Source organism: Cryptomeria japonica, chromosome 6, assembly GCF_030272615.1.
Source record: "Cryptomeria japonica chromosome 6, Sugi_1.0, whole genome shotgun sequence".
Lineage (NCBI taxonomy): Eukaryota > Viridiplantae > Streptophyta > Pinopsida > Cupressales > Cupressaceae > Cryptomeria > Cryptomeria japonica.
In genome coordinates, this window is record NC_081410.1 from 323,871,560 (window position 1) to 323,886,498 (window position 14,939).

Sequence of the window (14,939 nt, forward strand, 5' to 3'; positions counted from 1 at the left end):
CCAAAAAAACCGCAAATTAAAATTCCCAAAAACCCCTAATCTGTGACCTCAACAACAAACATGGGTTAACAAACCCTCGATTTTGTTTTTCAAACGCCCACGAACCTTTGGAAAAGCACTAATGATTTTTTTCATAAAAAAAGTCACTTAAAAAAATTTGTAGAAATAAATTCCAAGTAGCGCCTCCACAAATTTTTATTAAAAAATTTGCCAAATCCTAAAAACTCCCATCGACTCGCTCTGATACCATGAAAAATTAATAGCTCAAAAAATCAGATTACTTTATTCAATCAAAGAGCCGTTTAAATAAGCAATTACAAACAACGATGTTTTTAAAAAGAAACAACCACTTCTAGAAATGGAAGCCAAAAATAGAAAACTAAATACAGCAAAAAAATACAATAATGACCATTAAAATACTAATTAAATATTCTGATAAAACATTACTTTATTAACTTTAGTACAAATATTAAAATAATCAAAACCACTTTGCGGAAACCAACACAAAGGCATCAAAAATTGAAATTGAACACCCCAAGACGAAACTGACGTTCAAGAATGATGTCGGGTGATAGAATGGGCACATACTAAAATAGCAGTGTTCTCCAAGAATTGTGGAGAACAACCCAGAAGGCCCAAAATGCTACAAAGGTTTCTGCAAATCTGAAAGGAAACTGAACTCCAATCCACCACCAAATGCCAAGAAAACCTTAAATAGAGCTCTCCAAGAATGTTGGAACTCTCCCAACTCACCTAGAAATCGCCTAGAAACCTTAGGAAAATCCAAAAACTGGCCAACACTCGCAAAACAATATGGCGTAAAAATGGGGACACTATAGTCCCCCCTCCCTCGAAATTGTTTGTCCTCGAGCAATGCCAACTCATAAACAAAATGATCCAAGATAAATCTCAATAAGATTCGAGGGTCCCAAATGATCCAAGATTGTTTGTTTGTAGCTCCATCTACTCAAAACATTGTACTACTAGGCATCTGCACAATTAAACTCCTGAAATTCTCGTGTAAGAAAAACAACCAAACACTAGAAGATCTTGGTTAACTCCTTGGAAAATTGCTCTCCATAATCACAAATTTGTGGCACCATAGAAGTAAGCTCAAGAAAGTTAATGTTAACTCCCTCATTGTCAACACCCTAAACTCCAGCACAATAATTGTCACTGTAAATTAATCTGCTATCCCAACCATAAGTGTGAGCTGATAATAAGAAATACTAGTTTGGTGCTTAAACGCTCATCCAACACCAAACCTGGGTAGCCAAACTTGTCATTCCCTCCAACTAAAGCCATAAAGTAACCCTGTCAAGGGGCTGAATGGACTCATTACCTAGAAAGAAGGAAGAACAATCGCACCAACACTTAAAATCATTAGCCAATAAAAAATTTCTGATCGTTCCCTTAGCTGAAAATGCCTTCCCAAGAGTAATTAACTTGGCAGCGTACCAAATTTTTCTCAAAATCTCTCTCCAATCCACTTTTATCAGCACAAATGGACTCATAAGATGACTAAAAAGAGAGGTAACGACAGCATTCCTTTACCTTTTTGATCGATAACCTCCCATGCTATGCCTCTCCATTCATCTTTAATTCCCAACAACCCATGCTATGTTCAATGCCTTAAAAAGTTTGTGAATAGGCAACATAGATGCAGCTTTCCCTAAGCACTGAATTCAAAAATATTGATTGGTTCAACATTCCGCCAACTGTTTGACGAACTGTCTAGGAGTAGGAAATCAAAAATTTTGCAAGTGTGTTGCAATATTTTGGTAGGGACTTTACAAATCTTCTGATTCCGTGTACATTATACAACTTCCAATGTTTCCAAAACAAGAAGACTAAAACAGAACCCAATGTAATTAAAATAGTATATAGTTTATTTTATTTTATGCTTTGTAACATGAGATTCAATATTAAATCCCTACACAAGAAGCTCACCAAGAACTGTTGTTTGGGTCATAAGACATTAAACCCATACCCAAAAAATAGTCTCTTATCACGATATCAACTCACAGGTGTAGTGCATATATCAATGATGGCAGATGCATAATATGTTCAAACAACTTGTTGAATGATAGATCAATGTGCAGAAAATTCATACATAATCGTAAAATATTTTCACAAATAACTTGAGACAGCTTAACTCACTTGTTCTTTTGTTTCATTCCTTTTCTCTTGTTTTCCATCCCTCCTTTACGTTCAAGTTCCAATGCTTTCAACTTATTCTTGTAGGCTGGTGTCTTTTTAACCATACTCACTACCTGGTAAACCAACATGCACGGACATCAAAAGTATAAATCATATATACATTTACTCTCCTTAGTTTGTTAATACAAATGACAAATACAACACTACATTACAAATATATTCGAGTTCCCAAAAATTACTAATGCTGAGAGTTTGGGAAAGCAAATGCATGAATAAAGGCCAAATTAGTCATTGCAAAATTCAAACTATATGATCATTAAGACATTAACACTTTTAAGAACTAGACTTCCACATGGCATTAGCTCCCTCTTGTCATTTTTTTGTAAATAACAGTAAAATTTCAAAGCAGCTAGAATGGCTAGTATTAGAAACCTTTCAACGAAGAGTAAAGTCAACAAAACGAATATCATGCAATGCCCTTGGGTTATGTTATATACCTGGTGTAATGCATTCTTCACAATTCCTCCAATACATAAACCTTAAGTACATCAAGGCATACAATTCCCTACCTACCTCAAGCAAATCTAAAATATATTGTGCATACTATTTAATGCTAAGCAAGCATTATAAAGAAAAAAATTGAATAAGACTTGGAAGCATCCAAACTTCAAACTCTATTTAATGGCCTTGTTAGACAATTCCCAACTAATCAAAGTGAAATTGAAATCACCATTTATGATTATTGTAATTGAAAGTGTTACAGCCCACAAAAATCTAGTATTGAACAAAAAAAGTAAATCACCAGACATTCATGCCCAGGGAGCAAAGTTTGTACAAATACTAGTCCAATTCTTTAAAAACCCCATTTGCAACCTAAATACTTACAAATACTCGTCTAATGCTGCCCCAATTTGCAACCCAATTCTTTTTCACTTTCCCTTTCACCTTCAATGATTTAAGTATTCAGGTATATTGTCAAACGGTTGACACCCAATCTGATTACATTCTTTTCCACAACATTTTAACAAACAGTTTGCATACTATATGAAAGGTAGGATACTTGTTTGCAGAACTTCAAGTTTCAGTTTTAGAGATTCTTGATTTTGTCTTGGTTCGAAAAACAAGGATGATACATAAATGCAAGAAATACTTCAAATGAAAGCCTGTGTCAACATATAAATTCAGCACAGCAAACAAAGAATAAACCTTTCAAACTGAGCTTTATTTGCAGAATTAATAAGTCTTCAATACATCTTCCAACTTGACCAAGAAAGCCTTCATTTGCTGGTACAAAATAAGCATTTAATATAGTAGTAACAAGAAAAAAAAATCAGAGATATTGCATCATGATCTCGAAGCCAAACTGTCATTGTTTGCCCACCTAGTACTGAAATATCTGCTCCTAACATTAACAGCACAGTGACAACCAGTTCTGAAGCTAATCAGACCCAAGTAAGATCTCTAATCACAATGAACAGCAAAAAATCTCAGAAAAAACACCCATGACCAGCAGACTTGAAAATATAGATTCTTCACCAAAACATACTCCCATAAAACCAAAGAAGAGCTCACGAAAATGCATTAATGAATTGCTTCAGAAATAACCCTTAGAAGACCAACACACCACAATACAAGCGAGAGTAAACCAGCACCAAAACCCTTTCTAAAACAACGCCAAGGATATAATAAACCCTCACCAAGAAATGATGTAAACCCACGCCAGTATAGATGTGGGAAAAATGCCTCTGAAAACCTCCAAATCTCCACACCAAACTCTCCTGCAATCTTGTCACAGAAGTAAGCACACAAAAAAATCTCCGATCTGAATGCACTGTGAAATACATGTAAGATATCTCCAACAAATTAGCCAGAGTAGATCTTTCACTACCATAGTAAATCTTCTTCAAGCAGGATTTCATCCTCATGAGGGCTAAGATGGACCAAATCCAAATCTTCAAAACCACGCAGGGTTTTCTCAGAGAGAAGTATCAGAAATAATAAACTCAACATAGAGCAAATGAGCTCCAAAATACCTTTTTTATAAACTCCAAACTCAACGCACTAATTAGGATTGTGCAATCTTTTAAATTTAACTTTATCAGCTCCTTATGTCTCTCCATGTTGGCCCCACTTCTAAAAAGCACTTTATTAAATAATTTAAAACCTGTCTATATTGCTTATGGATTTGATTAAGTGTTTTGTGCATCGATACACTTACACAATCAAATCCAAAAGCAATATAGACAATCTCATGGATTGTGGAAATCTACTAACATTAATTTAAAACCTTATAACTCTCTAGGCACCAATACAAAGTTCCTTTATTAAATTTATCATTAAGTTAAATATATAGTTTAACTTTAATACATTAACATTATTTAAGTAATAGCTCAAAAACCCATAAGTCGTCAAGATATCATGATCAATGTAATCACCAACTGTCCCAAAATATTAACACTAACTAAACCAACTAGAGCTACTAGAAGATAATTGATGCCGATACGAGCTTGTTGAGAACACAATTATACTGAGAAGGGGCAGGGGGGTGAATCAATCGCTAGGAACCAATACAAAGTTCCTTTATTAAATTTAACTTTAAGTTAAATATATAGTTTAACTTTAATACATTGATGTTATTTATATAGTAGCTCAAAAAGCCATAAGTCGTCCAGATATCATTATCAATGTAATCACCAACTGTCCCAAAATATTAACACTAACTAAACCAACTAGAGATATTAGAAGATAATTGATGCCGACATGAGCTTGTTGAGAACACGGTTATACTAAGAAGGGATGGGGGGTGAATCAGTATAACAAGCTTTTAGTTTTTCAACTTAATATTATAACCATATAACTTTATCTCAAAACATATTCATTGCATACTAAAATCTGATCATGAATCTATCATTAGATGACCATTATCATCCTTTTCAAAATCTGCAATACACTCCTCATTAATTTCTTCACAGATCTGCAATGATCTTCATAGAACACTGCCTTTGAGATTGATGTATGGACTTTATCTGAATTCTTTTCATTCACACACGCACTAACCAATTACTCCTCATAAGATCTCTTTATATACCTTTATGTCTTCATGAGTAGAGACACCCTTTTGAAAGGTGATACCCTTCCAAACAAACATAACTCTTCTTTACTAATTGTTGTCCTTTCAAAAACTAATTGCCACTTCCTCAAAGCATAACCATTCCTTTATAATTTGCTCCATGTAATCATTAGTGAATAGCTTCTTTAGGGGAGTATTTTCATTAATGAAAATATCTTATAATTAAACTGAATTTCCTTAAGCATATTTTCTTTATACTTCACACATCGTACCCTTCTCATATCTGACTTTTCTTTTAGAATACTAATTGCATCTGGACAAATAAATCACACCTGTTCCAAATCATAATGAATTGCCACTTTTTAGTAAATGAATTTCAAATCACATTTCATTATTTCTGACTTGCACAAATCCCAAGGTACACAGATCTTGAGGAGAAATTCAGAAAATCTAAGCCAAGTCTGGAAGAACCCAGACACAACAACTCAAACCCACATTTATTAGAAAAATTAGTCAAAACCCCGGATCAAATGTGGATGACTCACGATTTTTTTTAAAAACACGCATCCTAGCAGAAAACCCTAGTCCTTGAACAGTGGAATGAACCAGCATCCACTCCCATCACTATTTTGAAAGACAGACCTGTCTGATTTTTGTTACCAGTCTGGTCACTATTTTGGCAGGAAGAATCATGGAAAACGTTGCACGAGAACAAACATAAGTGGCACGGAAAAATCCGAAATACCAATAGTCATGCGGCAAAAGAAAAAGATCGCACGGCATAAAAAAACGCAGAAAACAGCCAGAATATTTTTTTTAAATCGTTAAAGACACCCACAAAATCATGAAGAACGCGTCCAAAACGCTCCAAGAAAAAACCTCAAAATTTCTAGAGAATAGATCTGCAAAAAAGACCTCCACAAATGTTTAACAGAAACCCACAAATTTTTACTGTAAAAGAAATCCACGTTTTTAATCAGAAAAAACCTTTGATTTGTCAAAAAAAAACCCTTTGATTTTTATTTTCCACGTTTTTCAGAAAGACAGCCGAAAAATTAAAAGAAAAAACATTGATTTTCTTAAAAAAATCGATTAAGACTTTGTGGAAAAAAAAAAAAAAAATTAAGAAAAAAATTCTAAAAACTTCACCCATTTTGATACCATGAAATGGTAATTGCTTGAATCAATTATAAAAACAATAGTGTACATATAGACAACTACAGGACGATGTTTTTAAATGAAACAATCGTAAACAGAAACTAAAATAGAAACTAACTAATTAAACTAAACTATCCTAAATGAGCATTAAATAATATAATATTACTTTAATAAATCAATCTCCATTCCAAAATGGAATTGTTGGTATTTTGGTATGGTTTTGTCATTGATGTCAACACCTACTAAAACACTAGCACTTTGGAGATCCAGCAGCATTCACCGGCAAGCAAGTAACTATTGCACAGTTACTGGTATATAGTTCACCGGCAGGATATAATGATCACCGGCACTTGGAATGATATGGAAGACACTTGGTAATGTTGAAGACATCGTGTGGACACTTTGTTTTGAAGAATTAATCATTGATATATTCATATTTGCATATTTGCTTTTACCGGCAAATAGGTCCAGGGTTACCTAGGGTTACACCGGCAGGCTTATCTTTTCCAGATCAGCATGGCATGCTATGGAGATGATTTATTATTGTTCTAAAATGCATTAAGCCGACATGTTTAATCCATTATTGCATCGGATATTATATTATTTGTAAAAGTCTTTTTTGTAATATCTTGTAGAGCCGACCTACTAAAATTAGTCTTAAGTTATGGTATAAATATAAGATCTTATTTGTAAGATCGAATGTGAAATGAGAAAAAGAATTGTGAGAAGGTATATGCGAGATTAAGCAGAGGTATACACGAAGACATCATTTGAAGGTGAAGCTAGGTTTTTGTAGAAGCATATCAGCATTACACTGGTACTGAATCCAGCATATGAAGATGTTATTTTGTGCAGTACATTCTTATTGGATTTAACTATCCAACTGTAATCAGTGTGACTCCCATTTTGTGATTGAGCAGTGAGCTCTAGGTTGTTGGCCTTTATGCATGTGCAGACCCCATTTATGTACACTTACTATCTGCAGTAGTATCATCTGATTGTGGGTAAGGTTTCCCACCGTGGTTTTTCCCCTTACAGCGTTTCCAAATACAAATATTGGTGTTATGTGTTGTGGATAACTTTATGTTTATGTTTCATGCATTAATTTTTACCGGTATAGCAATTAACTATTAACACTGTCTACCGGCATACTTAACTGGTTTATCGGTATTAAGCATTAAGTTGGTTAAGTTGTTTTGGTTTGAATTTATTAGACAACCGATTCACCCCCCCCTCTCAGTTGTCTCCGAGACCTAACAGGAATCACTCTCCTCTTCTTCCTTCTCTAGCAGCTATTCCATCCATTTCTCTAGCTATGCTTTCTCTTCCTCATTCTATTGTGATGTCACTCGCTCATAGTATGTGTCCACATTTGCAACATTGAAAATTGGAGAGAGTTGTTGGCACTCCAACTCATAGGCATCTGGAAAAAAACTTTTGCATAATATTGGAAGGCCCTTATTTCTTTCATTTCAGCTCATTGTTGACATTGCTCAAACATCTTTCCTTTTGAAGATATGCAAACACCAAATCTCCTACTTCAAAATGCTTCTCTTCTTGAAGAATTTGCATTTTGTTCGTAGCTTTGGCTGCTCTATTATATTCTCTCTCTAACATGCTTATGCAAACCTTTCATATACTCAACAAACTCCTCACCTCTAGCACTTTTCACAAGATCTTATATATTAGTAGGCTCCCTTAATTCTGAAACGCCTCTTGGATTGTACCCATACACAACTTGGAATGGAGTTTTACCTATACATTTGTTCATGGAATCATTGTAGGCAAACTCTAGTTGTGGTAACACCAAATCCCATTATTCAATTTTCTTACCATCCAAGCACCTTAACAAATTTCACATTTTCCTATTAACTACTTCGGTCTGCCCATTTGTTTCTAATTTTAGTTTTGTATTAAACTTATTCCAAAGGGTCCCCAAAAAACAACCTACAAACTTGGCGTCACAATCTTAAACTACACCCTTGGGTAAACCATGTAGCCTAACAACCATTGCAAAGCTAGGTTACCGAATCCTTAGATTTACCTGCCGCAGTCACCAAGGTTCGATTTTTTAAGGTTTAAAACGTTTCTGAATTTTTTGGCTGAATTCCAATGATTCTCGATTGTTGATGCAAATTTAATTTTTTTTTCACTTTTGAATGATATTAAAAATAACCCTACCCATAACACAAATTGTTTTGTTTTTGCTTTTTCTAATTTTCTTTGTGTCACAGCTGATAGCAGAAAACATCATTTCTCCACGTACGTGAATGCCTTTTTTCCACAACAATTGTAGAAAATAGGATGGAGTAGAAGGACGCAAATAGCAAGAGGCATGCGCATGGTTTCTAGGTCATGCAATTTTTTGTTTTGTCCCAATCTCAAAAGCAAAGCTAAAAAATTAAAACTAATAGTCTCAAAAGCTTTAGAACATAATCATGAATCTATTTTATCAATTTAAAAATTAAAATTTGAAATTTAAAAGTTTTCTCGTTCTTTTTCAATGTTTATTGTTTCACATTTACATTATAGAATATAAACTTATAATTTATTTAATTTTTTTAGTAGTTTTAATTTTTAATTTTAAATAATATCATATAATTTAGTAATTATAAATTTATAATTTATGATATAATGAATATAATTTTTTTTTTTGCTTGGTAATGGGCTGAAGCCGAATTGCTTTTGACTTATCTCCTAGTGTCGTCCTGTCTTCCACGCCCAGGCATCACCTTATCTCAAGTAGACTCGAACCCAAGACCTCCCATGTAGGAGGCTCGCAGCTAACCGTTGCGTTGTGGGGTCATCTTGATATAATGAATATATTCCTTATTAGCATAATATTTTAATATATTGTAAAATATAAATTTATAATTATTTAAATTTGTTAATAGTTTTATTTTTAAGTTTTAAAATTTAAATTAAATAATATTGTACAATTTGGTAATTTCATTTATAACTTATAATATAATGAATATATTGTTTCATAATAAATATTAATTTGATAAATATAGAATATAATAATTTAATTTGTATTTACTATTTTAATATTTGCAGTTTAATTTATATATAATAAAAGTGCTTAATAATAAATAATATGTTAATTATTAATTTTATATTAATAATTTAATATTATTTAGGTTGCAAACATGTATATATTTATGATTTTTATATGTTTTTTGTACGGATGTACCCAACCACCTCCAAAAAATTTGTCGTACTCATGTATTGAACCCACGTACCCGTACTCGTACTCATACCTAATTCGGCAACAAATAAGAAAATGATGGGAACCACGATGTAATATGAGACTATAATGTCCCCTTCCTAACCAGGTTCATCGATACAATGGACAGTTAGCCTATCCAATGGGTTCCCATAGGCTAATGTGTTAGGATCAAGGAACTTTGGAGACCTGATCTAGCAGGATGGCAGTATAAGAGATTTAGTTGAACTCCAGTTGTTATTATGAGTGTAATCTCTTTTTTTGAATGTTTTCGAATGAGTTCTCCCGTACTTACTATTTCAAGTAAGTTGTCGACATCAATGTTGGAGTATTCAGGTATTTACTTGATTAATTAAACAATATTTGTTTAATTATTTAAGTTCCCTTTATCTCTTTTACACTTAAGCTAACTTTAGGTGCATATAATTAATTATTTTAATTAATTATTATGTGCAAACCTAGGTTTTCCCTTTTAGGGTTTCTTGACTTATTAAAGGTTGAGTTCTTTCTTTTCATTGTATAAAGAAGGATTATTATTGACAATACATTTTCGAGATTATTGAGCTCTCATCTTTTGGAGCATATTTTTCCTGTATATTCTTTCCTTCTGTGATTTGCTTCATTGCTTCTCCTTGTAACAGGTTTTTTAGCTTGCAGAGATTATTTGGGCTTCTATGGTGTTGTATTTTCTCAACTCCTATATGGTATCAGAGCTCAGATCTGCAGCAACCTGTTCCTGTTTTTGAGAATTTTTTGCATTGGAAGCAGATCTAGGGTTTTAGGATTTTTTATGTACCTAGGGTTTGACCATTTTTCTGAGCACTTTGGGCCTAAACGGACCTCACCATCGTGCTCAGAAGGCCCGAAAACCCCTATGGTCATATAAAATTCGACCTATTTTGGTTTCTAAGCCTCTGGGATTTTTTTTTCCTCAGATCCAAGGCGTACGACCTTGGCACGCAGATCGAGAAAAAAAATTGAAAAAAAAATTAAAAAATTTGCCTTTTTACGGCATGCAGGCCGAAATTTGCTTTTAAAAAAATCTCTTGAAAAAAGCAAAAAAAAGGAGTTTTATTTTAACAAATATTTTGTTTTTGCAAATTTTCGGGGGGGGGGAATTCCCATGGGTACGCAGGGCACCATGGGGCCCCTGCCACTGTCAGTACGGCCCACGGCCGCAAACCTGCAGGCTCGGGCCCCGTGCCTTCCCTGGCCCCCGTCGGCTACACACTCAGGCCCACAGACGCAGACCTGCAGGCTCGGGCCCTGCGCCTTCCCTGGTCCCCTCCGGCTCCCCCATCGGCTTCCCGGCCCCCGCCGCCCAGCCCCTGCTGCCCGGCCCTCCGCTCCCCGCGCCGCCCGGCCTCCGCTCGACCCTGCAACTCCCCGGCCCACCGCCCACGCCCAGCCCCCACTCCGCCTGACCCCCCGGCGCCGCCCGGCCACCGGAGCGCCACTCCCTGGCCACCGCCGCCCAAACAAGCCACCAGACTCCCTTTTTTGGTTTTTTCAGGGGGGTGTTTGGTTTTTTGGCTCTATCTTGGGCATACGGAGTCGTCTTTTCGAAAACGAATAGGCGTCGGAAAGCTGGTTCCGAGGCCGACCTCATGGTGTTGGTAATTTTTTCCAATTTTGCTATTTGACTGTGTTTTTTTCCAGTCAAAGTGAGGTCTAGTTTTTGCACTCCGAGAGCCATAGAATGAGCATCCGACCTCCGTTTTTCGAAAATTTTATATTTTTGGAAAGCATGTGCTGTGTACTTTCCAGCCATCTGAGTTTTATTACCAGATTTTGCTCCATGCATATTTTATTCAGTTTTTTGTTTTTCAGCACTCTAGTGGATATCGTGGTTGTTTCAGGTCCTGGGATCTTTTCTCTGAGTAGGGTGTCTCTATTTTGGTTCACGTTTCTATTTCCAGTCTTCTTATCATTGTAGCTTGTATTTATGCAAACGCACTGAGATAAAGCGCCATCATGCATTGTTTACTTGAAATCTTGCATATCTTGTGTCTTGTTGTACATGCACTATTGATCAAGTGTCATGAGGGGGTTGATGTTTGCCTGTTGTTTGCCATCTTCCTTTGTCCAGTGAGTGTTCCTTCCACGACATTCGCCTCATGATGATGTGTCTCAGCACCTTTGATGTTCTTGGTTCTTCGCCATGCAGTTTTTTTTTTGGCTGTCCTTTTCAATGTTCCTATCCCTCTCCCACTTCCGCATTATGGGGAGGTTTATCCTATTGGTTCTAATGCTTCCATGGTTCGATTGATCAGCAGGCTTTGGTGTCTCATGCCATCTGTATCTTCGAGTTCAGTTGTTTGTCTTTGTTTGCCATCTGATTCGAGTAGTGTCATTTGAGGGCACTCATGCAGATTACAATCTTCTCTACTTGGTCATGTTCTATTGCAGTGGAGGTTCTCCAGATCAACAGTTATTTTTCAACAGAGTTTGCAGGTTCTTCATGCTTCAGTGATATTCTTTTCCATCTCTTTTTGGAGTAGAGTTTTGTTCCCATGTGGTTTTCTCTATTTCTCCAATTCATAGAGATTTCATTGTATTTGGGTACCTGATCAGGCCTTGTTGTCGGGACCCATCTTTATTGCTTTCAGTAGTTGTTCTAGGTTTTAGCTTCTCCCTAAGTCTAGCTTAAGGGGGGGTGTTAGAGTATTTGGGTATTTACTTGATTAATTAAACAATATTTGTTTAATTATTTAAGTTCCCTTTATCTCTTTTACACTTAAGCTAACTTTAGGTGCATATAATTAATTATTTTAATTAACTATTATGTGCAAACCTAGGTTTTCCCTTTTAGGATTTCTTGACCTATTAAAGGTTGAGTTCTTTCTTTTCATTGTATGAAGAAGGATTATTATTGACAATACATTTTGGAGATTATTGAGCTCTCATCTTTTGGAGCATATTTTTCCTGTGTATTCTTTCCTTTTGGGATTTGCTTCATTGCTTCTCCTTGTAACAGGTTTTTTAGCTTGCAGAGATTATTTGGGCTCCTGTGGTGTTGTATTTTCTCAACTCCTATAATCAACAGAACCAGTTGTTAGTATTTCTATTTTTTGATATGTCTGTGGGACCATTGGATATCATTTTATTGATATTTGGTATAGTCTGGTGATTTAAATTTAAATAATGACAAATTAATACTTTATAAAGTTAAATTAAATATTTAACATGATCGTTATTTGATATATTTCAAATAAGAGACTAATTGGGCACCAAGATTAAAGTAAAGTGCAAATATTTAATAAAGGTGCCTTTTTGGAGACTTGGGCACACTTTATGAAGATATTGATTTTATTTTAATGTTTTAAAAGGCAAATTAGAAGAGGCTGACTCTTTCTTGGGGAGTATAAAAGAGAGATTGGGAGCTCATCTTTGTTATGTTGAGTTTTATATTTTGATATTGCTTCTTATTTCAGAGGAGATCGCTCTTCTCAAGGTTTGTGAGGACGAAATCCCTCATAGGAAACATTCTCCACATTGTTTAAAGGCACAATCCAGATGATTTCATGGTGTTCTCATTCAGAAAACATAGTTGAGTTGATTGGTGATGCATATATTTAGTCTTCGCTAGAGTTAACATTGCATATTTGCTTTTAGTGGGCTGATTGAGAGAGTTTTGGAGGAGTTTGCTATGGTTTATGCTTACATTGGTTGGTCATACCCTTTTCATTGCTAGCCATACTATTTGCAGCATGCCATATACTTCATCTTGCGATGTGAGCCTTCCTAGAAAGCCAATTGAAGGTTTTATTGTCTAACTACACATATGTAACTGTAAGATGTATAAAAGCTAATCACCTATGCACATTTGACACAAATGAGAATTAACAACATTGTGTGTAGATAATGTATACTTAAGCCATCACTATGAAAACATATGATGCTAGAATGATATGGTCTTTCTATGGTTTGGTGTGTGTTCATACACTAATGTTGGCATGGAACCTGTTGTGATGTTTTCACACATCGCCCCATTCCAAATGGGGACCCCCTACTTTTTAGGCCTTCTCGGTATTTTGGCTTGCGTTTTTTGGGGTCATTTTGCAGCAGTCTCGTCAGTCTCTTTGCTTTGCAAGTGTTTGGGGGTCATATTGATTAAATCTGCTTTTCATTTGAGCGAGTTTGGTGAAGTCTAGGGCCTGTTTTGTCTCTTTTTGGGTTTATGCCTTTTGTCCTAGATTTTAGGGGTTTCTGTTAGGGTTTTGAAGAAACTAAACATACAACTGGAATTAGGACCCTTCAAGGAACCTCCCAGTAAAATTTGAGCCAAAACGGAGCAACTTTCTATTTTTAGAAAGTTCCTAGTTTTTAGGGATTTTACTGAGTCCCGGATTGGTCTAATTTTGCCAAAAATCAAACTTACTATTTTTAGTATTTTCTATTTTTAGTAAGTTTCTATTTATAGTAAGTCATTCCTGCACCATGTCTATGGGTCTAACGCTGACATTTTGAATGTTTCTATTTTTGGAAAGTCAGTACTGGCAAGGTCAGCCAGATAAGGCGACAAGGATCAAACGTTCGCAGACATTTCTAATTCTAGAAAGTCAGACAGCAGACAGAGAAAGCCAGAAATTGATCAAGTGCTGGAAGTCTATGCCTAAAATGGAAAGCTCAGAAATTCACCAAGGTTCAGGAAGTCATTCCAAAATTGCAAAGGGGTCAAATTGTCCTAGGTCTGGAAAATCGAAATACAAATTTCATGAATCCTCAGCCCAGGTGAAAATCCACCCAGATGTGGACTTGGGCGCCAAAATGGGTCAAGCAAGGATAGATGGACAAATTCCATGAATCCATGGCATAAGGAAAATTCTGCCCAAGGATGCAGTTGGGCGCTAAAATGCGTCAAGCAAGGATAGATGGACAAATTCCATGAATCCATGGTATAGTGAAAATTTCGCCCAAGGATGCATTGGGCGCCAAAATGGGTCAGGCAAGGAGAGATGGACAAATTTCATGAATCCATGGCATAGTGAAAATTTCGCCCAAGGATGCAGTTGGGCGCCAAAATTGGTCAGGCAAGGATAGATGGACAAATTCCATGAATCCATGGCATAGTGAAAATTCCGCCCAAAGATGCAGTTGGGCACCAAAATGAGGGTCTCAAGGATTCACAAAAAATTCCATGAATCCTTCACATAGTGAAAATTCCGCCCCAGGAAGTGATTGGGTGCTAGAATGGAGAAGGCAAGGAGAAATGGATAAATTGTGAGAATCCACCTCCTATGCAAAATTCCACCCTAACACCTGGGAGGGCGCCAAATCGCAAGAGCCATGGAGAAAGTGTAAAATGAAAATTCCTTCCTTTGG

At 35.8% G+C, this 14,939-nt stretch overlaps 1 protein-coding gene across 6 annotated transcripts in view; it reads right to left on the reverse strand.

Moving 5' to 3' along the window:
* Nucleotides 1–14,939, reverse strand: part of LOC131044098 (dnaJ protein ERDJ7) — a 178,166-nt gene that overhangs the window by 97,048 nt on the left and 66,179 nt on the right. For 5 of the 6 annotated variants that reach the window (XM_057977381.2, XM_057977366.2, XM_057977357.2 and 2 more), the window contains exons 7-8: nucleotides 3,858–3,938; nucleotides 2,161–2,273 (exon numbers count right to left, since the gene is read on the reverse strand). In XM_057977381.2, coding sequence (XP_057833364.1) covers nucleotides 2,161–2,273; nucleotides 3,858–3,938 — 194 coding nt within the window. The remainder of the gene's footprint in view (nucleotides 1–2,160; nucleotides 2,274–3,857; nucleotides 3,939–14,939) is intronic. The other variant, XM_057977359.2, reaches the window with a different exon arrangement.